The 25728-nt window shown below is 33.6% G+C and overlaps 1 protein-coding gene across 2 annotated transcripts in view; it reads right to left on the reverse strand.

The window, feature by feature from the left end:
* LOC140441203 (uncharacterized) overlaps nt 1-25728 on the reverse strand; it is a 61164-nt gene that overhangs the window by 25295 nt on the left and 10141 nt on the right. The window contains exons 5-8 of one of the 2 annotated variants that reach the window (XM_072531776.1): nt 21795-21911; nt 18474-18638; nt 10915-10962; nt 4916-5139 (exon numbers count right to left, since the gene is read on the reverse strand). In XM_072531776.1, the coding sequence (XP_072387877.1) occupies nt 4916-5139; nt 10915-10962; nt 18474-18638; nt 21795-21911 (554 nt within the window). The remainder of the gene's footprint in view (nt 1-4915; nt 5140-10914; nt 10963-18473; nt 18639-21794; nt 21912-25728) is intronic. The other variant, XM_072531777.1, reaches the window with a different exon arrangement.

The raw sequence follows: 25728 nt of genomic DNA on the forward strand, positions 1-25728 counted from the left end.
ATAAATCTAGAATAACAGCCTCCCGCGTCAGGAAACTTTTTTAGTTCTCCAATACCTGTTTAGTTATGTAATCTAGAATTATTTAGACCCTACCCGAAGTTGACCTACCAATGTTGTCCCTATTATAGGCGGATGATACACGTTAGTTATCACAAATTCTAGTTGTCATACTAATAACTAAACATCAGCCTTTTTTTGTTTCTAAATATAGATGTGTCTTACAGAAATTCTGATGTCTACCTTTCCCAGTAAACTTATTAAGGCATGTCTTCGTAGAACTTTAATGTACCCAATTTTGAACTATTAGTAACTCTTTCCTTTTATTTGTGTATTTCTAAATGTGTCTATAATGACGCGCTGCGTTATTACCTTATGTTATTCGTGGATTAAGTCATAGATGAAAGACTCTATGCTTCCGAACAAATGATGACACATTTGTATTTTGTATTTTATGGCGTTAATGATACGATTGTATTATTATTCTTATGTTATTCGTGGATTAAGTCATAGATGAAAGACTCTACGCTTCCGAGCAAACGATAACATTATTTTTTTTTGTGTTTTATTGTGTTAGGTCTCATAACGACTACGCAGTAAATTATCTGTTTTGTATCTTGGTGACAACACTAGTATGTTTTGCTTTATATTACTTATGAAATTTCAAATAATAATATCTTAATTATATTGTTTCGATTGAATGCGAGCATTTGGTCTCAAATAATGATTTGTAGATATGTTTTGTTTTATTCCCCTTTGTTCATGATATTGGTTATAGGTGAAATACCCTATGCATTTTGAGAGTGAGCATGCAATTTTTTTTTTGTTTACATTTTTATAGTTGAGTCATAAATATTCTATGCGTTCTGTTTCGCTTTGTTCTGAAATCTTTGAGTTGTTCCCACGTGAGTTGTGAAAGAAGGATTCTGTGAGTCCAGATTGTAGCTATATTTGTCCATTCTGTTTGTCTTACCTCTCCGTATATCTATTCCCACTTTTGAAAAGGTTAGTATGGTGTGCCACCATGCCTAGTCCGATTCCACGCTGGTACCCAGTTGAAATCGTGGGGAGGGCTGTGTAACCGTTTCAAAAGATTTAAAAGAAATATTTCGATTATATTTTTTTTTAATAAAACTAATAGCCCCATCTATCTGTCAAGTACCTACCTGTAGCCGACTCAAGTATTCTTCTGTAATTCCCAAATATATCCGGTAGATGAGCATATTTTTCAACTTGTCACTCACGCCCAATTTCCAGATTCAGGCGCCATGATAGCGCTTCGCTCTTTTCTGTTAAGACCGTCCAACCGTTAAGACGTGTTTCCAAAGTGGGTCTCAATTCAGAGGTGAGCAAATACATCCTTTTCTTGTCCATATTTCAGATAGAAATTTATTTTTTTAGACCCTTATTGGAGAGGCTATAATGCTGATATTATATTTCTAATACTCGTCGCAAGATAGTATTGCTATGGAGTTATTCCAGATCATGGCCCAGTAGCAGTATCTTTTTATGGAATCCCTAACCCCTCTTATCTAGGATGGTGGTGATTTGATATAGTACGTAGCTGAATCAATGGTTTATTTGGTGACTGATTAAATAAGAAGAGAAACAGAGCAGATTAAGGTTGTACCAATTTTTATTATACCTACTTTCAAGACAACAGAAATGATTATGAACTCAAAAAAAATGAAAATATAGTGAAGTGTTCTAATTTAATTTAAAGGTTTATTTTCTTCATTGTTCCTAGTTGATAAATAACTATATTATTTTCAATGTAAACAAATTTCGAAATTTGGGGTTAATATATATATACATTCATTTTCTTTATAACCAATTCTTAATTTAATACGATACAAAGATCTTTTGTTTATGATAATGTTAACATAAAATAATATTTTGGAATCCCTTTGGGATGACGTAACTTTTAATGTTTTCTTTTTGTTCATTACTAAGAAATAATAAAGAATAGTTTTCTTGTAAACTTTCAATAAATCTTAATTTTTTTTTGCTCTTCCCCTTCGAGGATAAACCAGGGGTGGCGTCCAATAATAAATAATAATTTCATATTATCTAATTGTGCTTGAATTTAAAATACGATATAGTTTCTATAACCCCGCCCTATTCTCTTCGACAACGAGCGATTCTGGCCTTGTAATATTATTGTAGCACGGCAAGCGTTACAATCTATCTTTGATATTTTATTTTTAACAGCTGGCAACTATAATTTTTGACTATTTTTTATATGGTTAACTAAGATTATTATATTAATAAAAAATTAATGAGCAGCGTATTTTATTTAGAAATAAATAAACGAAATAAATTTTTTGTTAAAAATTAATTACTATTAATTGAATTAAAAATATTTGCGGTCATTTTTTGACTGGCAACCTATTATCAATGTAATTTAAAAATTATGTATAAATATCAACACGAGAGAGATTGTTTGCTGACTGACTTTGAATAAATGCTCTCTTTGTAATTCTGTGCTTGGCGGTCGACAAAATATCTCAACATTTAAATATAGCAAACCAACTAATGCCTACAGATGAAACTGGGGTTTTTTCGGCAGTTATGTCCAAGAGTTACTGCTGGTTCAAGTTATTTGATTTAATCTTCTGGCAAAGAAGGGTAAAAGAGAAGAATGCCCTATATCAGAGTTTCCCAAACTTATCTAAACCGCGACCCCTTTTTGCTAAAAAATTTGTTCGCGACCCCCCAATTTCCCCCCACTCATTTATTCAATATTATTTGACAGAAATGGCGTGCCTAATTTACAATTATCTGATGGTTTCTCAAATTTAATTTTACTTTACTGTTTAAGTTTAAATCAAAAACAATTATTTTATTTTAATACAATTATTTTAATGATTGCGATCTGTCCCACTAGTAATTAGTAGTAGGTACTTCTGCCAGAATAGCATTTACAATAAGCATGTAGAATTCTTTGAAAGAAAGCTGAACATCCTTCACAAACAGCAAGACAGTTTTCCCTTGGCAACCACTACTAATGAAAAAGCGTTATTAGCAAGTTATAAAGTTGCTTATCGTGTTGCCAAAACTAGTAATCCGCACACAATTGCTGAAAATCTGATTTTTCCAGCAGCTGTTGAAATGGTACATATAATGTGTGGGGAAAGAGAGGCTGCAAAATTAAATACAATACCTCTGTCAAGTAATACTATCCAAAGAAGAATTAGTGATATGGCAGAAGATATTCAAGCGCAAGTTGTGGAAAATCTTAATAAATGCACGTACTTCTCTCTTCAAATGGACGAATCCACAGATATATCTAACTGTGCCCAATTCATTACGTTTGTAAGATATGATACAAATAATGGCATTCAAGAAGATATTTCATTTTGTTCCCCATTGGAGACCAATACCACTGGAAAATGTTTACTCGACACTTTTGTGAAACGTACAAGTAAATATGATATTGACTGGGGTAAATGTATTGCTATATGCACAGATGGCGCTAAAGCTATGACAGGACATAAATCTGGTCTTGTCGTCAAATTACAAGAAATAATGCCTAATGCCAAATGGAGACATTGTTTTTTACATCGAGAAGCTCTTGCGTCCAAAGCTTTACCTCCTGAAATGGACTGTGTTATGAAAACCATCATTAAAGTTGTAAATTCCATTAAAGGAAAAGCTTTGCAAACCCGTATTTTTAGAAAAATTTGCGAAGACATGGGTGCTTTATTTGAAAATCTTCTCTATCACACCGAAGTAAGGTGGCTTTCAAGGGGCAACGTCTTAAAAAGAGTATTTCACTTAAGAGCAGAGCTTTTAACGTATTTGAAAGATGAGAAGTCCCCATATGAAAATCAATTTTCCGATCCTATTTGGCTTCTGAAATTAGGTTTCCTTGCTGATATTTTCGAGCAATTAAATATTTTGAACAGTAATTTACAAGGTCGCGACATTAATATAATTACAGCCACAGATAAAATTAAGGCGTTTCTAAGAAAAATCGATTTATGGTCGACCTCACTTGGCAAAAAACAACTCGATTCATTCCAGTGCCTTTAGGAAATTATGGAAAATGTATCCAATTACAGTGCTACAAATTTTGAACAAGTTTTTGCTGACATGCATGTTACTTTGCTCAATTTAAAACAACAGCTCTGTGATTATTTCCCCGAAGAAATTCAAAACAGTTACGACAGTTGCAGATGGATACTAAATCCGTTTTTAGCCGATTCCTTTCAGCATGTTGAAATACCAATAAACGTGAAAGAAAAACTTATTGAAATATCCAATATGAAGTGATGGAATGTTGAAGCTCCACTTTTTTCCCAGAACTCGGACCAATTTTGGACCGAAAAGACGCAGGAATACCCCCAGTTGGCGAGTGAAGCTGTAAAATGTTTGGTTCCATTTGTGACATCATATTTGTGTGAGTTAAGTTTCTCGTCTATGACTGCCATTAAAACAAGAGTTAGAAATCGTCTCGTACTTGGAAATGATATAATTGTGTGTGTTTCAAATACATAGCCTAGATTTGAAAGATTAGTTTCACAGAAACAGGCGCATAGCTCTCATTAAGATTATAATATTTGACTTTGTTTTACTCTTTTATTTTTACGGACTTTAATATTTAGTTTTATATTTCGTCTGATAATTAATTGTTAATTTCTATTTACGGCGTTGTTAAAATAAAAATACATGATCTAACAAAGTGGTGCTTATTTTGGAAATGATCGGCGACCCCTCTAGTACTTCATGGCGACCCCACAGGGGGTCGCGACCCCCCACTTTGGGAAACACTGCCCTATATTATCGAGTGAGTTGGAACTGACCGCCAGAGCAACAGCTTATAAGAATAAATATAATCGAATAAATCAAACCTAGTCTTGTTTCAACAAGAAGAAAAAGATCCAAAAAATGAAAAATATTTTTTAATTTTTCTTACCTTTATTAAAATTTGTTTTTTGCGTAAGGTATGTAGACTCTATCTCACTACCATCGTCGTATAAATAAGTCTGTCTGTCGACATTGTCATTGCATTTATTACCATGTAAACTAGTTTTACTTGAAAAAATTGGAATCGACCACGATCTCTTCACGCATGGTATGTGCAAGATGGAATATTTTTCTTTTAATCGTGGATCTATAGGTCTATTCAAGCAATCGTTTCTGAAAATATATAAATGGTACAAAAATTGTTAGCACAAATAAAAATAAAAAAAATTACATTTAAAAAGAAGTTATTTCCTAATGTATATACCCATAACTGTAATTAGCCTATATTTGACTAGAATAGTGCTTGAAATAATGGGGAATTCTGAGACACGAAGAAAATTTTAATATCGGTAAGATAGTTTCGAAACAAATTCAGATTTAATCTGCTTTAATCTGAACCTTCTATAAATACAAGGTATAACAGACGTTGATAAAGATGTTAATAGAGACATGGGGAATCTAAAATTTGCATTCCACGACATGTCTATCAACTAAGCAGAAATCCATAACGAATTTGTTTCTTGTACTCATACAGAGTAGATCCGAATAAAATGAAAAACACAGCAAAGATTTGATTTCACGTTCAAAGCATCTATGTATCTGTTGATACGTATTTCGACTTAATAAGTCTCATCAGAACAGTTATTCATAGCCGTTCTTAGTGAAAAATAATCTTCTCTGTCTTTTAGGAAGCAACAATAAAATGGCTTCGTTATGGACGCAATAGCGACATCTGATATAAAAATCGGTAAGATAGTTTCGAAACAAATTCAGATTTCTGCTTTAATCTGAACCTTCTATAAAACCTTCTTTATAGAGGTTTACAATGCCGGTATCCCAACTCACGAACACACCCTCTATCGAGACGCGACCTTTCCTTTCGAAGATCAAATGGCAACTGCCACTTTCTCTCATACATCGACTATTAATTCTCCCATCCAAAAAAAACTGTCCAATCAAAAAGCTTTATTTTGTTTACAATCATTAAAAAAAATACCCCTTTACTGTTTCCAGAGAAACTAAAATTTTTACTTTAAAACTGGCTTTCCCTTTGGTTACAAATACATAATTCATTCCTATAACAGAAGTTTAACTCTTCTTCTTAACGTGCCCTATCAATTCCCCTTGACGTTGGCGATTAACATGGAGAAACTGTCTTTGTCTTAAGCTATTCTAAAGAGTTGCTCAGCTTTCCTCATTCCTGTCCACTCCCTGATATTCTTCAACCAAGAGGCCTGCTTTCTACCAACTCCTCTGCGTCCTTCGATTTTGCCCATCATAATAAGTTGAAGAATATTATATCGGTCTCCCTTTACTACGTGTCCAAAATAGGCCATCTTTCTACATTTGGTGTAATCAAGCAGCTCGCGAGCAGCAGAAGTTTAACTACAATATCTTAATACTAGGTCATATACAAACAATGAAAAGATTATAATGAGTATGGGCTTTTTAATTCAATATAAAAAGATTTTACCTGCGAGTGTTTAAAAATCAGTTGTTGACAGGCAAAACTTCCTAATCTTAACCTTATCTTAATCTAATACATAAATTTTCTTTACCAGGATGTCTTGAAAATTTATTTAAATGGTCTATTTATTAATTTTTATTTTTTCTCTTTGGCTGATAAAATGAATCATAAAAATATATGTTAATGGCACGCTATATACATTATATGTACTATACGTCTCACGTCGTCTGATTTGATGTGACATATGATAGTATTAGGCTAGTTGTTTATTTTGTCAGTCATCATATATCAGTTAGAGGCCCTTTTCAGGTCAATAAAGCGAATTTATATATTAATATATATATATATATATATATACATATATATATATATATATATATATATATATATATATATATATATATATATATATATATATAAACCTAACCCTTATATTTACCTTAGAAAATCAAAATTTGTCTTATGATAAATCTATTTTTATCCATAGTGCCCTATGATATCTCCTATGTCGCTATACATTCATTAATAATGACGATACTGTGTAGTGCCCTTTTAGTAGTTGCCTCGTTTGGTTTTTCTTGCAATGTTAGGATTCGATTAGTTTGTTATTTTGTATAGAGCCAGAGGCCTTCTTCAAGTCAATAAATGAAAATTTGTCTTATAGTAAATCTATTTTTATCTAAAGTGCCCTATAATATCTCGTATGTTGCTATACATTCCTTAATAATGAAGGTACTGTATAGTGCCCGTTTGGTAGTCGCCTTGTTTGTTTTTTGTATTTAAATATATTCGTTATATCCAGTTCTTTCATTTGCTATGTCGCATGTTAGGATTCGATCAGTTGTTTATTTTTGTATTCAGCCAGAGGCCTTCTTTAAGCCAATAAATAAAAATTTGTCTTATAGTAAATCTAATTTTATCTATAATGCGTTATGATACCTCGTATGTCGCTATACGTTCAATAATAATGAAGAACTGTGTAGTGCCCTTTTGGTAGCCGCTTTGTGTGTTTTTTTCTACTTTAATATATTCGTGATATCCTTCCCTTTCATTTAACGTATCACACGCTACAATCAGATCAAACACAAAGAAAATATGATGTTATGCCCTCTTAGCAATGCCGCAATGTGTTTTTTCTGTTTCAACATATTCGCTACCACCTCTCCTTTCCAATGATAATCATTCTTCACGATCCGACGAACTATTATACCGTTTAACTTGATTTAATTTTATTTAATTCTATTTACCTTTATTCAATTTTATTTAGTCTTATTTAGTATTTATTTTATTTTATTTTCGTAAAGCGTTGACATTTTTAAACGTCATTTTATTTTTATAGTAGATATATGTTTATCTTACCCAGTGACATATATAACTAACGACGCAGTACTGAAATGTTTACAAAAAGAACCTGAAGTCTTGAAATCCATTAAAGAAAGAAAGTTAACATACTTCGGACATATAGTGAAAAATGAAAATAAATACAGAATACTACTATTGATATTAGACGGGAAAATAGAAGGAAATAGAGGACCAGGACGCCGCCGAATATCCTGGCTTAAGAATTTTAGACAGTGGACAGGTATGACCACCACAGACCTATTTCGAATAGCTGCTAATAAAATACGATGGGCCATTGTGGTAGCCAACATCCATAGAGGATAGGCACTGGCAGAAGAAGAAGAAGAAGTGACATATAATAAATATATATTATGTGTACGTCATTGATCTTACCTTACAATTACAGTAACCTATATTTTTAGCAATTTTCGAAAAAATTAATTAATTCAGATTTCTTTGTTCAGATGGCGTTAGGATTTTATATCTAAACTAGCATAAGCTTTAAATTATTTTGTATCAAATCGTACCTTAAGAATATTATTAAAATTATTAATTTAATATGTAATTAATACAGTATTATTAATTAAACGTATCGTTTCAAGAACAACGATATGATTGAAATGTCAAATTTTGGTAGTTCATATTTCAGGGGTACAATAAAAAGATTAATGGACTAAAAGATTACACTAACGCAGTTGTAGACCACCGCTGCGAAGTATAGATGATATATTATGGAGAATATAAGATATTGACAAAAAAATTAATTTCCTATAGTTTATTTTTATGAACGAGAGAGTAATTAGCATAATTTTAACTGGTAGCTCCGACCACTCCATGGGCGTGCTCAAGATTAATTGAAAAATTACTTTGAATAATTGTAAAAAATAAATGAATTATTTCAGTGTTATAAAGTGTTATGTGTATGTAAACAAAAGTGACCTCTTTTATCACACACTATATTAGAACTGACTGGCCTACATTAAAAAGGGTTTTAAAAAATTCACATTTTTTTAAATTTTTAAAAATTACAAAAGAGAAAGAGTTTTTAAAACCGTCTAAGGTATGTTAAATAGATGAATAAAAATATTAATATAAAACTTACAGCTACTTGTTACAAATCCAAATCAGATTCAGAAGATGAACTTTCAGAACCAAGATTTATAATAACTGGCTCGATCATTTTATCAGTAATATTGTCCAGATTCCACATTTTTTCCTCTTCTTTAATAGCGTGATTTACTGCCTTTTCCCAGTTTTCAGGTTTTACATTATTTACGGCCTCCAAAAACAACTGTTTAACATCATGAATTTTAAAAGTGGTATTTTTTCTTGAAACTTCACTCTTTATCTGTGCCCATACCAGTTCAATCGGGTTTAATTCACAATGATATGGTGGGGATCTAAGTACTGTCATTCCACGATTTTTGGCAATTTCATCAATTTCGTATTTTTTAAATTTTTCTTTATGAAGGGCACACAACGAATAAAAGTTCCTTTCTTATAGATCCGGGATGGTACGTAATATTTTTTGAACTCAGCCAATTCTGCAAGTCTTTTTTTAACCACTTGGTTGTGGGCAGTCCTTCTATAAGTCTGGAGTGATAACTTGCATTATCCATTACTATTACACAGTTCTTAGGAAGAAGATCTATCATTTGTTCGAACCATTCTTGAAAGACATCAGCGTTCATGTCTTAATGGTAGTCACTGGTACGAGTTGATTCAAAAGTTAATAAACCACCTTCAACAAAACCGTCTGAACTGCCAATGTGTACTATTATCAGCCTGCGTCCCTTTCCTGATGGTGGGTTTAAATCAGTAGATAAGTTATTTACAAAAGCGTGCCTTTGACTTGTAACAGTTTCATCCTGCCAAAATTTATTTGGTGTATGACCCTCGTTGATCCATGTTTCATCAAGATAAAATATTTTTCTTTTTTGGTTTCTAATTTCCTTTCTGGTTCTTAGAAAATGTCTTCTCCATATGACAATATCGCTTCTTTCTAATAAAATAGACTTTCTGGGATTCTTTTTCCAGCGGAAGCCTATTTCTTTTAAAAGTTTCCATAACGTACTTCGACTCATTTCTGGGTAATCCTTATCATCTCGAACTGAGACAAGAACTTTATCCAATGTTGGAAATTCTTGTCTAAAGAAGAATTCATGCACTTTCCGTCGAAGTCCTTCTTTAAAATGATATTCTATTTGAAATTTTGGTTTCCCTGGAGCATTACGTGGCATTTGAAAACTACCACATTTCTCTTCTTTAATAACTCTGTAAATCGTAGATTTCCCAACACCAAGTGTACTGCTAACTAACTCAACGGTCTCATCAACACTTTCACATAAACGTTTGTCTGTAAATGATTTAAAACAATTAAATATTAATGTTTTTTCATTAACTGTTAGAGGACCAATTTTTCGGCGTTTACACGGCACTTCCAAATTTTCCATAACACTAGTATACACAATAAACTGCACCTTGCAACTGAAGTACCTACTTTTAGTGAACTGTTAAGAATTTTGAATACGCCACTTGGACCTTCCTACAAAATGGAAAAACCCACTATCACATTTTCTGTGGAATAAGTTTAGAAGGTAATTATCTAGTCAATTACTGTCGTAGATTCCTGGAATTAAAGAATTAAATGTTTGATTGTTGAAACCCTTACTTCGTGGAATGCACTCATTTCAGATAAAATAAAACGTTTTATTTTATCTAAAGAATTAAACTTTATTTTGCAAATAGGTAGGTACTTATTAAACTTTTATTGGTTATATATAACCAATAAAATAAACATCTTACATTTCTTGCAAATTCATTAGTACCTGTTAACCTCCATCACTCCGACACTGGCAACCTTATTTAGGGATTAGTAACCCTCACAACTATTGTATTCTATTCTGCTCCAACCTTTATACCTGGTGGTCATACTCAATTTAAAATTGTTTTCCTATATACTTCTGTAAACTTGTTGACAAATATCTGTTTTTCATTGAGTCACCCGTATCAACAGTTTAGGGATTTGCATGCATAATTTATTGTTTTATTACTCTCTCATACATAAAAATACACTATAATATAATATGGTACGACGATATAATATAGAAATCTGTAGGACGATAATATAATATACTTACGATTTGCGTCCATTTTGGTAAGGAGTTTGTACCACACATTTTGTTGTACTGAAATCAAATAAAAAGAATTATTTTATTATAATGTAAATTTATAACTGAGACATAAAAGCATAAAATTCAAATATTTCTTGTTGCTTCGATCAGGATTAAGGATTTTCTTATATATTTATTTATTATTTATTACGCATAAAATAATATTGATTTTACATTACAGAATTTTTTAAAGCCGTTTAATTAGTTATTTATTGTACAAGACGATAAAATTGTACTTTATCTTCGAGAGCGTTTTTTATAATTCTTATAAAAATATATAATTTTTATAATTCTAATTATGCTCGAGAAGATAATGCGACTTTATCGTCACGTCGTGTGCAATACAACATTTTTTTCTACAGTAAGACTTCAAGTTCAGGTGAAAAATAGAATTTCAAAGAAAATTGTAATTTTTAGCACAAAAATCGTGTTGCACCGTTGCTAGGAATACGAATTACTCTGTATCCAATATAAAATCAATCCAGTACCTCGAATCAAGTGTTTAAGCAAACGAGTACAAGTTGTAATGATCCAAAAATAGATATTTCTAATAATGTTAATTGTAAAATTTCAGTTGTTTTTAATCCTTAATGTGTTTGAATTTGTAAATTTTATTGAATAAAAAAAGTTAAAACATCTTATCTACTCTTGCTGTTAAAGTGTCACTTATCTACTCTTGCGGTTAAAGTGATACTTTATCTACTCAAAACAGTTGTTATAGCAACACTTTAACATTAGCTATGGAAAAAAAATTATTGCAACTTAAATGGTGTAAAAAGCTGCCTATAATCTTTTCGCAATCGGGACGGAGTAATAAATAAAAAATTTGTGAATTGGTCAATTTAAGACTTTTACCTGTGCCTACCCATATTGAGGAAACATAATAGGCTAGGCTAGGCTAAACAAAACGAACAAGCTAAATTTTGCTGAGAATGTCAATTTTGGGACCCCAAAAAAGATGTAAAAAGTTTACCACGTTTACCCCAAGGCATCCACCTAAAATGACTCCTCGTAGGTGGAAAAAAACGGAAAAAATCGATTTACCAAGAATCTGTACACCGTAGAAAAAAATGTTTCAAATAAAAAATGTAGCCGAGATAATTTTGAACAAAAATGTTCAGTTACAAAAACGAACCCAAATAGAAAATTATGAGAGAGATCTATATCCAGCAATGAACAAAGGAAGATTGAAGGACGACGATGAATGTTTTTATTTCATTATTTCTGTACAAGTCTTGTTTTCTTTGGCATATAAATTAATATTGTAAATTTATTTTTTTTATATATACAAACCCCTTCCCATATCAGTTGGCTCAACGTTAGATTGATAAGAAAATTAAATTTTATGATGATAAAATGAATCGGTTAATCAGAATAATAATAAATTAAAAAAAAAACGCCTAGAATATGTAATAACAAAAAAAAAGTGAAAGTTTACCACTGAGTTACATTCCCTTTATTTTTAATACATCCTCAATTCTTGGAGGCATAGTTTTTACCAAGCTCTGACAATATTCTAATGTAAACGAATCCCATATTTCTTGCAATTTTTCCTTCAATTCGTTGACGAACCTGGCAGGATGTTTTCTCAAAGATTTTTTCATTTCGCGCCACAAAGTCTGTATCGGGGACAAGTCGGGACTGTTCCCTGATTCCAGAAGTGGTATGCCATGGTCTTCAATCCATTTTAAACTCTTTTTTGAGGTATGACAACCTGAGTTGACGATGTTAAAGAGTGTTCCATAATCGGTTAAAGAGATTCTAATACACTACTACTACTAAGGATTTCCACAGTTTTCACTGTCTTCCTTCACTCAACCGTTTTCTCCAATTTTCCCTGTCATTCCAGTCTCCATCTCGCAGGGTTCTTTTCTCCATAGCCTCGTCGATTTCATCTCTGAATGACCTTCGGGGTCTTCCTCTCTTTCTTCTTCCAATCGGGCTCCATTCTGTGATTTTGTTTATCCAGCGTCCTCTGTCCGCTCTTCTGACGTGGTCGTACCAGGATAGTCTCTACTCCTCTATATAGTCGATTATGTCTGATTGCACTCCCATTCTCCGCTTAATCTCTGCGTTTTCAATTCTGTCTCTTTTTGTAAGTCTACAGCTTCTCCTCAGGAACTCCATTTCTACTGCTCTTATTCTACCTCTATTTCTCTTGTTTATTGTCCAGTTTTCGGATCCATATGTCAGGATACTTCTTGTCAGGGTATTATATATTCTCTTTTTTGTCTTTATCGTAATGTTCTTATCCCACAACACTGAGTTTAGTTGTCTTATACAGTTTCTTGTTTGTCTCAGTCTGTTGTTTATATCTTCTTCTGTTGTTCCCTGGTTCGATATTATGGTTCCTAAATACTTGAATTTATCTGTTCCATTTATTTGTCTTCCCTCTTCTATCTCTAGGTTTCTCATATCCTTGTTTTCTGTTGTTAGGTATTCGGTTTTCTCCAAGTTTATTTCCATTCCGTTGTTTTTATATTCTTCTTCTAGTTTTCTGAGCATAAAGCTGAGATCTTCTTCACCTTGTGCGATGACTACTTGATTGTCGGTAAAACTTAAGGTGTATAGGTATTCGTCTCTTACTGGTATGCCCATTCCTTCGCACTTTCTCCTCCATGGTTTGAGTGTCTTTTCCAAGAATATTTTAAACAGAGTAGGGGACGTAGCACAGCCTTGTAGAAGTCCTTTTGTCGTCTTAAATGGATTGTAGGCTTTATTTCCACATTTATTAGCTACTTTGTTTTCTTTGTATAGTGCTTTAACTGCTTTTATTAGTGTTTGTCGGATTCCGAGATCATTCATTGCTTCCCATAATTTGACTCTAGGTATTGAGTCATATGCTTTCTTTAGATCAACAAAGGCCAGATGGACCGGTCTACCTTTTGCCATTTTCTCCTCTATCAGTTGTTCTAATGTGTACGTATGATCTAGGCATGATTTTCCTACTGTGAACCCTGCTTGGTCTTCTCCAATTTTTCCTATTATTTCAGTTTCTAGTTTTTCCTTAATAATTTTCCCGTAAAGTCTACCTACCGACGATATTATACTAATTCCTCTATAGTTTTCACATTTTTTCCTGTTTCCTTTCTTATGTATGGATGTGATGTATGCTTGTGTCCATTCCGCAGGTATTTCTTCTCCATTTAGTCCTCTTTCGAACATTCTATGTAGCATGCGGAATAACTTTTCCGTTCCGTTTTTAATTAGTTCGTTTGCTATTCCTCCGGGTCCTTTGGCTTTTTTGTTCTTCAATGTCTTGATTGCTCTCTTAACTTCTGCCAGGCTTATTTCTATCTGGTCGTATGCCCCATTTCCTGCATGTTCTATATTCTCTTCCTGAAATTGGGGACGGTTTTCTGTAAGTAGTTCTACGTAGTATTCTTGCCACTCGTTTTCACTAATTTTGCCGATCTGGGTTTTCTCTGTCTTATTTCGTTGAAGTGCTTTTAATATTCGCCATGATTCTGAATTTCTCGTTCCTCCGATATCTCTTTCTATCTCTGTGCATGCTTGTTCCCATCGTTCGTTCTTTTCATTTGTTACTCTTTTCTTTACCTCTCTGTTTTTCTAATACAATATTCAAAAATTTGTCAGTGTTTACAATCGCATCGATAAAATGTAACTTTTCCACACTTTTAGACGACATTCTGCCCCAGATCATGACAGATGCAGGAAATTTGACTTTCCTCTTCAGACAGTCGAATAGAATGCTTCATTTTTCCTACGAATGACTCGACTCCTACTGTCTCCAACACACACTTCAAATCTGGACTCATCACTCCATTGTACTAAATCTCATTGCGACTGAGTCTAGTCTTTATGCTTTGTTGACCATCTTAGTTTATTTTTATTTTGTTGTAATGTTAAAAGTGGCTTTTCCTTAACCTAAAATAAAATGTAATTTATTAAAAACAATTCGTATTAATTTTTTCAACATAAAACTTACTTTGTAAGTACCAAATCCTAATTCGTGGGCCTCTCGGTGACAATCACATGTTGATCTAGACACGTTTCTAGGTTTTGTGACGACCAAACCTGTAGTTTTGTATCTTTTGACTATATTTCTTACACTAAAGAGTGTCAATTGCAACATTTTCGCGATTTCCGAATTGGATTTTCCAGAATTAAAAAATTATTAATAAAAAATAAATTCTCATCTATATAACTATCTATATAACTTAAAATAACTTTACCTCGACCCATTGTACAATCCACAAACGACAAAAAGCTTTATCATACTACAAAATACATTTGACATTAACTGACAATATTATTGTTTTGATGTTATTTTTCCATAGCTACCTCTGGATTTAACTTAATTATGAAAAAATCAACGCATGTTGACATAAGTGCCAGGGATGGGAACTTATAAAAACATGCAGAATATACACACAACCAAACTTACATGAAATCACCCAGTATTTCTTACTAATAATAAGAAATGTATGACAACTTTTTTGCAGATAAGAGATAAAGGTTTTTGTTGGAAATACGATTCATAATTGATAAAATTTGATCAAGTACGCATTGAAACATTTTATTATTTGTGTCAAGTTGTAAAACCGAGACGTCAGAGTAAAGTTAAGTTTGTGTTCAAAAGGTAATATGCTCTACGTAGGTTTGTCAGATGTTCACGAGGGGAAGAATTGTTGCTCTTCTTGAGCAGGGAATGTCACAAAGGCAAATTTCAGCTACGTTACATCTCGCAGAGCGTTGTTTCAAAAACATATGCAAGATTTTTAGAATTGGGTACACTCAAGAATAGGCTTAGAGAAAGTCGTCGTAGAGGAACTAGTGATCCATAAGACCGGTTTTTAGATCAAATAGCTAGACGAAATTCAACCTCTTCTTATCCGGAGCTCCAAAGGCAACTTTTGCAGACTACAGGTATTGACATTTCAGTTGAAACAGTACGAAAGAGACTTCGTTTCCAAAATTTATTAAGCAGGAGGCAGTTGAGGGTTCCCGAGTTATCCAGACAGAACAAAATTGATCGGCTGAATTGGTGTCTGGAACACCAGAACTGGACAAATAAAGATTGGCAAAATGTTCTTTTTCAGATGAAACCAGAATTGGTCTGAGTTCAGATGACCGTCGAATTTGGGTTTTATGAGGTCGAGACAGACAAGCTAGACTGCAAACTGCCAGACCCGTTCCAAAATATAAAGGAGGAACTGTAATGGTTTCTTCTTCTTCATGTGCCTTGTCCGTTCCGAACGTTGGCAATCAACATGGCTATTCTGACTTTGTTTACGGCAGATCTGAATAGTTCAGCAGATGACAATTCGAACCATTGCCGCAAGTTTTGGAGCCACGAGTGTCTTCTCCTCCCTGGACCCCTTCTGCTGTCTATTTTCCCTTGAACGATCAGCTGTAGTACTCTATATTTATTATGTCTCATAACGTGACCCAAGTATTCCAACTTTATTTTCTTTATACTTATTCCTACTTCTCTCTTTTTCTTTACCTATCCGGCGTAGTACCTCTTCGTTGGTCACGTGCTCAGTCCAGGATATACGTAATATACGTCGGTAATCCCACATTTCGAAGGCCTCTAGTTTTTTATCAATGTTGCGGTCATTGTCCACGCCTCCATTCCATATAACAAAACCGGGAATACATAACATTTCAGAAGTCGAATTTTGAGAGGTAGGGTGAGGCTATTAGAGGTGAAAATTTGCTTCATGCTAGTGAACGATGCTCTTGCGTTTTCTACTCTTATACGTATTTCCTTCGCTTGATCCCAATTTGAGTTAACTGTTGTTTCCAAGTAGATGTACGAATCCACGTGTTCAATTCTTTCATTGTCTCAGTTGCTGTGGTGGTTGTTGGGTTTTGCTTACTAACATCCATTTGGTTTTTGTGATATTTAGTCTGAGTCCGTATTGTGCACTTGTTTTTTATATCTTACTCATTAGGCAACTCAGTTCCTCCATGCTACTTGCTAGAATCACAGTGTCATCAGCATACCTTATGTTCTTAATTATTTCTCCATTTATCTTTATGCCTTCTGTGCTTTCCTCCAGCGCTGACTTAAATACTTCTTCTGAGTATATATTAAAGAGAATAGGAGACAAGATACAGCCCTGTCGTACCCCTTTCTTGATCTCGATTTTATTGGTCAATGTAGATCCTACTTTCACTTTAGCTGTTTGACCCCAATAGAGACTCGCTATTGTTCGAATGTCTCTGTAGTCGACTCCGATCTTATGGAGAACTTCAATTATCTTTTCGTGCTTTACGTTATCGAATGCTTTTGCGTAGTCTATAAAGCATATGTACACGTCTTTGTTCATATCTCTGCAGCGCTGGATGAGTACCTGTTGACTTAAAAGTGCTTCTCTTGTCCCAAGAGAATTCCGAAACCCAAACTGCGAATCTCCAATGTTATCCTCGCATTTTTTGCTTATTCTGTTGTAAATAACCTTGGTGTATGCCTTCGAAATGTGGTTAATTAGACTTATCATCCGATGTTGATCACAAGACTTTGCTTTTGGTTTTTTCGGTATGGCAACAAAAGTTGACTCTAGCCAGTCTTCAGGAAACTCCCTGTAATGTTTTGGGGAGGCATTATGATGGGAGAAAAAACACCTTTGCGTCCCTTACGGCAAAGTTTAACGAGTCGTCGGTATGTCGATTTGGTACTAGAAACCATAGTTAGGCTGTTTCGAGATGCAGTGGGAAATATTTTTCTTTCATGCACGATAATGCCCCTCCACATACCAGCAGAGTTGCCACAGACTTTCTGGAAACTGAAGATGTCACTGTTCTGAGCTGGTCTGCCTGCTCACCTGATATTAATACCATTGAGCATGTGTGGAACCTCATTAAAATAAGGATTAGAGCTCGAAGGGATAATCCAGGTAATGCGGATCAGCTCACTAAGCCGCTCTAGAAGAATGGGCAAACTTACCTCAAGAACAAGTTGATGATTTGATTAGAAGCATTCCCCGTCGGAGTGAAGCTTGTATTAGAGCTAGAGGTGGCAACACTGACCACTAAAATGAACAACAAGACTGTATCTTTTTTTAGTCAACCATTGCAATGTTTTCATTTGCTCGTGTTTTTTTTGCGTTTTTGTTAATTTCAAGCATAGTTCATTTTCCATTAAAAAAAAAAATAGTAAAAATTCTATAGGTGGGCCAACTGATAATAGAAGGAACTCATATGTCTCGTCTGATTTCCCCATTGTGCTTTTTACATTAAGATAAAAGTGAGCTATCACTTAAGAGAGCTAGTCGAAACCACTCAACAAGAGAGCCCAGCCCAGAGTTTTATTACAAAAAATAACGAAGACATATTATTTTACACCTACATTGTAGTATAGTGGTGTTGTAGATTTTTAGTAAATAAATGATAATATTTCAGATATTCGGTTAACGTCAAGAATTGGAAATTATCAACAAAAAATTAATTATTAAGTATAATTAATAACCTCATTAAAAGTTTTAAAGTAATTAGCAATTAAAGTCATTAAATTTATTAATTTAAATAAAAAAATATTTTGTATATTTATACTTAACTCTCTAATATCACAATCTCTTGATTTAGATCTGCTATGGGGTTTCGGCTTACGCTTACTTGGTGTCAGAACTCTTATTTTATCGTTCAGATCTTCATTTCCCGTCATAGTAAATTTATTTCTGAATGGCTCTACTTTTTCTGCATTTGAATATGTTATGTTTTTGCTAAAGTTAATTGAAAATAAATAAATTATGAAAATACCAACAAGCTATTTAATAAAGTCGTAGGAAATATTTTATAGGGAAGAAAATAAATTGGCAAAAAATATATAGTGAAAAGAAAATCTTCTACTTCTTCTTGTACAGCGCTACAGCCCAAATTGAGCCTTGGCCTCCTTTATTTTTTGCCTCCACCATTGCTTGTCTGTGGCTCATCTTCTCCATTCACGGACTCCTAAAAGGGCTTGTGCGTCGTTATTTGCTGTGTCTTTCTTGGCGCTTTCTTGGCTTTCCAGTCGGTCTCTATTCCTGCATTCTAGCATTCAGTACTCTTTTTGGTAGCCTATCCTCTCCCGTTCTTATCACATGTCCGTCCCATTGCAATCTTTGTATTCTAATAAAGTCTGACAGTGGTGCTACCTTATAAAGTTGATAAAGTTCGTTTTTGTATCGACTTCTGAAGATTCTGTTTTCCTTTATAGGTCCTAGTATTCTCCTCAGTACTTTCTTTTCGAATGTGGCGAGTCTGCTTTTGAATGTTTCTTTCAGGACCCATGCTTCATTGCCATAGCATGCTATTGGTCGAATTAAGGTTTTATAGATTCTCATCTTTGTATTTCGTTGAACATTTTTTGACCGAAATATATGGGAGAGGGCAAAATAAGCTCTGTTTGCCTGCATTATTCTTTTCCGTATTTCTCCATCTTCTGATCCGTCGATATATATTTCTACTCCCAGGTATGTAAACTTTCCAACCGTTCCAATGTCATCTTCATGTGTAATGTTTTGTGAGACTATATTTTTTCTCGTCTGAATCATTATTTTTGTTTTTTCTGTGTTATTTCCAGACCTAGCCTTTTTGTTTGCATTTTTAACTCTGCGTATGTTTTCTGTGCTCTTGTTGATGTTCTACTCATAATATTAATATCATCGGCATAAGCGGCCAGTTGAACCGTTCGGTTGGTCATTAAGTTTCCTTGTCCCGTTTTGCATTTGCTTAACCGCTCATCCCAGTGCCAGGTTAAAAAAAGTTGGGGAAAGCCCATCTCCCTGCTTTAGTCCGTGTGAAATTTTGAAAAAGTCTGTCCGGTGGTTTTGTATTCGTACACATGACTGAGTTTCATCCATTGTGGCTTTAGTGAGTCTAATTAACTTGTAATATAATTATATTGTAGCATTTTCTTTTCACTCTATATGTCATAAACATCTATATGCTACAAGTTCCTATAAAACGTTTTGTATTATAGAATTTCAAACGAGAAAAGATACTTTAAGTGTATTTACATTTACCAAATGCCTACTGCTAGATTCCTCTAAGTGCGACCAATCGCGACCAATCATCGCAGAGACGAATTTTTGAATTCATTCCTGCTTGAGATTATGAAGATATTAAGCGGATCTGGAATTTTTCGACAGGTACTGGGGTTTGCCCCAGTACCATTCATTTCCAGTTTATCCCGTTTACATACATTTTTTTCTCTAACAATCTTCTTTTTTCTTGGACCACATATAAATAATTGCTTACAGGTTTGCTGAACAAACATGTAAAGTAAGTATTACCGTTTCTTGTTATTATATACTTTGGTTTTAAGAGTTTTCCTTGTCCCTCATAGAAAAGACACGATGGCTCCCTTTTTTCCTTTTTATTTGGTTCAATTTTTGTCCATTTTCTTTCAGTTGTTATCATTAATTTTCTTTATTCTTTCTGTCTTCAGTATCTCTTGGTTCTAATAAGCCATCTGTATACCCACGACCCAAAGCTCGCCGTTGTGTCCTTCAAAACACTTGAGTTTCGGTTTACATAGTAAACGTACTTGGATTTAGAATTTTTTATTTATCTTTTAATTCCAATACAAAACTTTTTCTTGGGTTAATTTTTATTACCCACAGTAGTACTCAACTTATGGTCATCCATTCTTCCCATCTAGGTTCAATTTACGTTACAATACATACATATATATATACATATATATACATATATATATATATATATATATATATATATATATATATATATATATATATATATATATATATATATAATCACCCCGAAAAAGTAACAACTGGTCGTGTATCGGTGTTGTTCAACAAGGCTTGCCTAACACATTTCCGCAATATTCTAAAAGGGAGGAAGAAACAAACCTCATTGGACAGTTTTTTTTAACAATGTGCAGATGAAAATGAGCAAAGTGTGACGAAAAAGCGAAGACCAATGACGAAAATGAAGCGCTTCTGTAAGCAATTCACTTTTTCTTATGTTTTACAGAATATGTATGTATTTTTTATTACTTATAAATAAATATTGCTTCTTTCAAATATGTACATTTTTCTTATTTAAAAACACAACAAAAACAACTAACAACGTGTTTTTTTGGGGACTGGAACAGATTAATGACATTTCAGTTAATTTCAATAAGGAAAATTGCTTTGACATACGAGCAATTACCAGCAAGATTACGGAACGAATTACACTAGTACCTAGAGTCATAGACTGTGCGTTATATCATGCAAAGTGAAGGGACTATCTTTTTTTTTGGTTAGATACCGCCGACTTGCTCAGTCTATTTTATATAAAACTCTATGCCTAGAGTACTAATAATTGACTGAGTGCTTGTGAGACCAATGCAAGCGAGGGACAGGATAGAATGGCGTAGAAAGCTTGCGAAGGTCGAGGCCCTCTAAGGGCTGTAGCACCAAGATGATGATTAAGATGATGCTTGTGAGACCAAAATATAATAATAGTCTCCCGTTTTATACCGCTCGCGGCTTTGGGAGTATAGCAGGGTAGTCTGCTATATCTAGGGCCTACGGTATACAAGGAAGGTAACATGGCCAGTGCTACGCTTCAACCGCCTATTATTACCCCTGGTTTTACCCAAGGTACTCATTTTATTTAGGCTGAGTCGACCTGGGGCCTATAGACATTTTTAAAAATGTCTAGTTGTTCTTGCCGGCGGTAGGATTCGAACTCCGGACCACCGGCATGCGAGGCAAGAATCCTACCGCTTGCGCTACGCAGGCCCGAGAGAGAGACCAAAATACGAAGAGAAATTTACTCGGTTGGTTTCAAAATGATACGACGATATCAGTAATTGGATAAATTGGTTTTGTCTGTTCTGTTTGATGTAATTTGAAATAATTTAATTAATATTTAGTATTTACCTTAAAGAGATAGGAGCACTGGATGATACATTTCGTATTGGTATTTTATCCCGATTAAGCGAAGTATCAGATTTTGACTTGAAACTATGCTGGTCATCTGTCGGTTTTTCTAAGCAACTAAAAAATAAAAATAAAAAAATAAAAAAATGGGTGGCCCTGTATATTTGAAAATATTTTTAAAGTAGGGTCCTATCTTTGCTGCAACTTTAATCTGAATTATTTTTTTCCTATTGCTTACGACAAACTAGTAAATAGACTACGTCGCACTAATACCGCACCCTGAACTTATCTCCAATATATATCTTTTGTTGTAGTTATGTTCTTCTTCCAATACACTACATATACAAAAAATTCAACGTATGTATATATATATATATATATATATATATATATATATATAAGGTTCTTGAACTCCTACGTGGACCATAGAGCTTCAGTGAAAACACGCCATCGAGTTCTATTTTGCGCTAAGGCCTCCTCATTCCAAGACTTTCCCTGATCTGTTATCTCGTCTATGATGGATCTTCTCCAAGTTTGTACTGGGCGACCTCTTTTTCTTCTTCCTTGTGGATTTCACTCTAGGGCAATCTTTTTAATACTGGAATTATTTTTTTTTTGAGTGTGTGTCAAATCCAACCCCACTTTCTGGACTTTATTTGATGTTCTACCCTTTTTTGTTCGGTCAAATGTAGTAGATCTTACCTACTGATGATGTTAGGCCAGAAAATGCAAACAATTTGTCGTAGACAATTAAAGACCTGCAGTTTATCTGTAAGGGTTTTTGTCACTTTCCAGATTTCACATCCGTAGAGTAGAACATCAGACATGACATTTGTCTGGAATATACGAATCTTTGTCCTTGTAGTATACTCGTTAGATCTCCAAACAGAGTTGAGCACGCTGAACGCTTGTTGAGCTTTTCGTATCCTTATACGAATATCGTCCACTGTACCTCATGTTTTCCACATTTTTTAATCTGCATGTTGTTGATAATAAATATCGTGTTGTTTCTTGAATTTACTCTCATGGATTTGGTTTTACTAATATTGATTTTCAAACCTACTTTATTGACTTCAGTGTAAAGTGTTTCCAATTGATCAGCCACATCTTGGAACCTTTGTCCTAACAGGCAGAAATCGTCGGCGTATTCCAGATCGCTTGGGCTTGTGGTTAACGTCCATTATATCCCTCTTGTGTCGGAGTCTAGTTTGTAGAGAACATAGTCTATTGATATGTTAAAAAGAAACGGAGAAAGCACACATCCCTGTCCGACTACAGTAAGTCAAATTCGTCGTTGTTGATTTCATTGTGTGTCACGCTGCATTTCGCTTTAGTGTACAGTGACTTTATAATGGAAATTATTTTATGCGGGATGTTTCTTAGCTCTAAAATTTTCCATAAAGCAGCATGAAATAAGCTGTCAAAGGCACGCTCGAAGTAATAAAAACCACGTATAGGGGTGTGTTCCATTCAACCGATTGTTCCAATATTACCCTCACAGTATTAATGTGGTATGTGCAGGAGGATTCTGGTCTAATACCTGCTTGACCAGCTGGAAATTCAATCTTGTTTGTTAAACTTTTAAGTATGATGGTCGTGAAGATTTTATTTATTGCGGAAAGCGAGGTTATTCCTCTCCAATTTTTGGACAGTGTGAGGTTGCCCATTTTTGGGAGCTTAATAATGTTGCCCCTTTTCCAGCGGTTTCTCACACCTCCCGGATTATGGGGAGCAAAAGTTCAGCAGTTAGATGCGGATCAGTTTTAAGTATTTCGGCAGCAATTTTATCGATTTCCGGAGATTTGTTGTTTCTTAGGAATGTGATAGCTGTTATTATCTCCATTTTGGAAGGGGCCTCGCAAGACATACACAAGTCTATATTCTGTGGGTTTTCGACAATTTCATCTGCGTTTTCCCTTGGCGTGCCTAGCATCTCCTGAAAATGCTCTTTCCATCTCTTTACTTGGTCATTTATTGTAGTAAGTAATTCGCCTGTCTAGGATCTTACAATGTTTGAAAAGTTAGGCCCATTTTTTGTTAGTCGTCTACTAATTTGGTATAGCTCTCTAGTTCTGTTGTGTCGTGCAGCTGTTTCAGCTTGTTTTGCCAGTTCTTCAGCCCACCTTCTTTTGTATCTTCTTGCATTTCTTTTAACTACTTTATTTATTGTTTCATATTCTTGTTGTCGATTCGCTCTTTCTTTTACAGTTCTTGCTTGCAAAATAACTTTCTTTTGCTGTTTTCTTTCCTATATGATAAGATTCTAAGTTTTATCTGACATCCATTCTTTTCTATGTTTCTCTTTTTTACCCAGTTTATCTTCAGCTATTTCTGTCAAAACATCTGCCAAATCTTCCCAGCTATTTACTTCACGTTCTCTTGTTTTGAGTTAGAGTTTCTCCCTAAACATGTGTCGTCCTGGAGCCGTTTTTAGTTTGTCTAGGTTGTATGTTGGTCTGCTGGTGTTTCGCATGATTTTGTTTTTTGCCATCTTGATTTTAATGGTACCGATTACGAGATGGTCACTTGCGATGTCTGTTTCAAAATTCAAAAGAATATATATTTTCTAGAGAATGCTTAGCTAAGGCTGTAGTGATTAATTTGTCAGTTTGTACACTATACTTGTGTGCAACAACCCTTCTATATAGATATTGGTGTATTTGCCCAATATATGTTAAGTTGCAGTCTTTACAATTTATTTTATAAACAACATGTGACTGACGATCTTTCGTAATATTGGGTTTAAATGTTGAAAAATATTTTCTGGATTTTTGACGATTTATGTTCAACAATAATGCTATATTTTGTCATTTCGACATTTCTTCAGAGAATCCATTAATGTATGGTAAGGATATATAGTATTTTTTTGAGTTAGTGACATTACTATTATTATTGCTAGGTATAGTTTGGGTTTGTTTTGGATTTGTACTGAAATTATTGATTTTTGATATTACTCTGTCAGTAAGACTGAATACAACACGACTAAGCATCTGTCATTAGTGATAAAGAATCAAGAAAGGGTTTAAATTGATGCCTCGATTTGAAAATAAACGAGGTTTTTTTCCATATTATATATATATATATATATATATATATATATATATATATATATATATATATATATATATATATATAAACTATAACAAATCGTTATTTTTTTACCAAAACTGTATGCTTAATTAATTGTTTTTTTATTTTTATAATATTATTTTATTGTATGGCAATGTACAATTGCTAGGAAATATAAATAATGGGAACTTTTTTCGAAAATTCCCAAAACTTTGAATCCCATGCTCGGGCTTAAGTTGCAACATAATTTCACTTTTTATAAGCAATTATATATGTCTAGTCTTAAGACAAAGTAATATAACCATTATATGATAATTAGATTATAAAAAAACATAATGACGAGTTCGCGAGAAAGTAATTCTTAAATATGTGAAATAAAAAAAAAATTAACTGAAAAAATTTTAACAAGTGCTTCATTAATTTTTGTAGCGTTATAGTTTTTTTATCGAAATAATGTACACTATTTTCATTCGTAATGATAGTGTTAGAGCTGCTGCAAATATATTTAATGGCAAATCTGTTGCAAATTAAAAAGAGTAATAAAAAAAGTCAAAAATGAAGCAGTTAAGGTAATGATTTTGGAATACATTACAATGAATAAGAGTACAAAAATACAGGAGTATAAGAATGACTATAGTCAATAAAATGTACAATGTTTTTTTATGTTTATTTACAAATTTAAGTTGAAAAACATTTTTGAATAAATTAAACAAAAACACTCCTTTGACTATATGGAATACTGGAAGATCTATTTGCAATAACCATAATCAAAAAAGAAAACCACAAGTAGACAAAAACCTTCTTCAAAAAGTTCTTGATAAATTGGCTCTTTCATCAACTTCGAGTTCAATTTTTAACGATAACA

This window comes from Diabrotica undecimpunctata, chromosome 5 (assembly GCF_040954645.1).
Source record: "Diabrotica undecimpunctata isolate CICGRU chromosome 5, icDiaUnde3, whole genome shotgun sequence".
In the NCBI taxonomy this organism is placed as follows: Eukaryota; Metazoa; Arthropoda; class Insecta; order Coleoptera; family Chrysomelidae; genus Diabrotica; species Diabrotica undecimpunctata.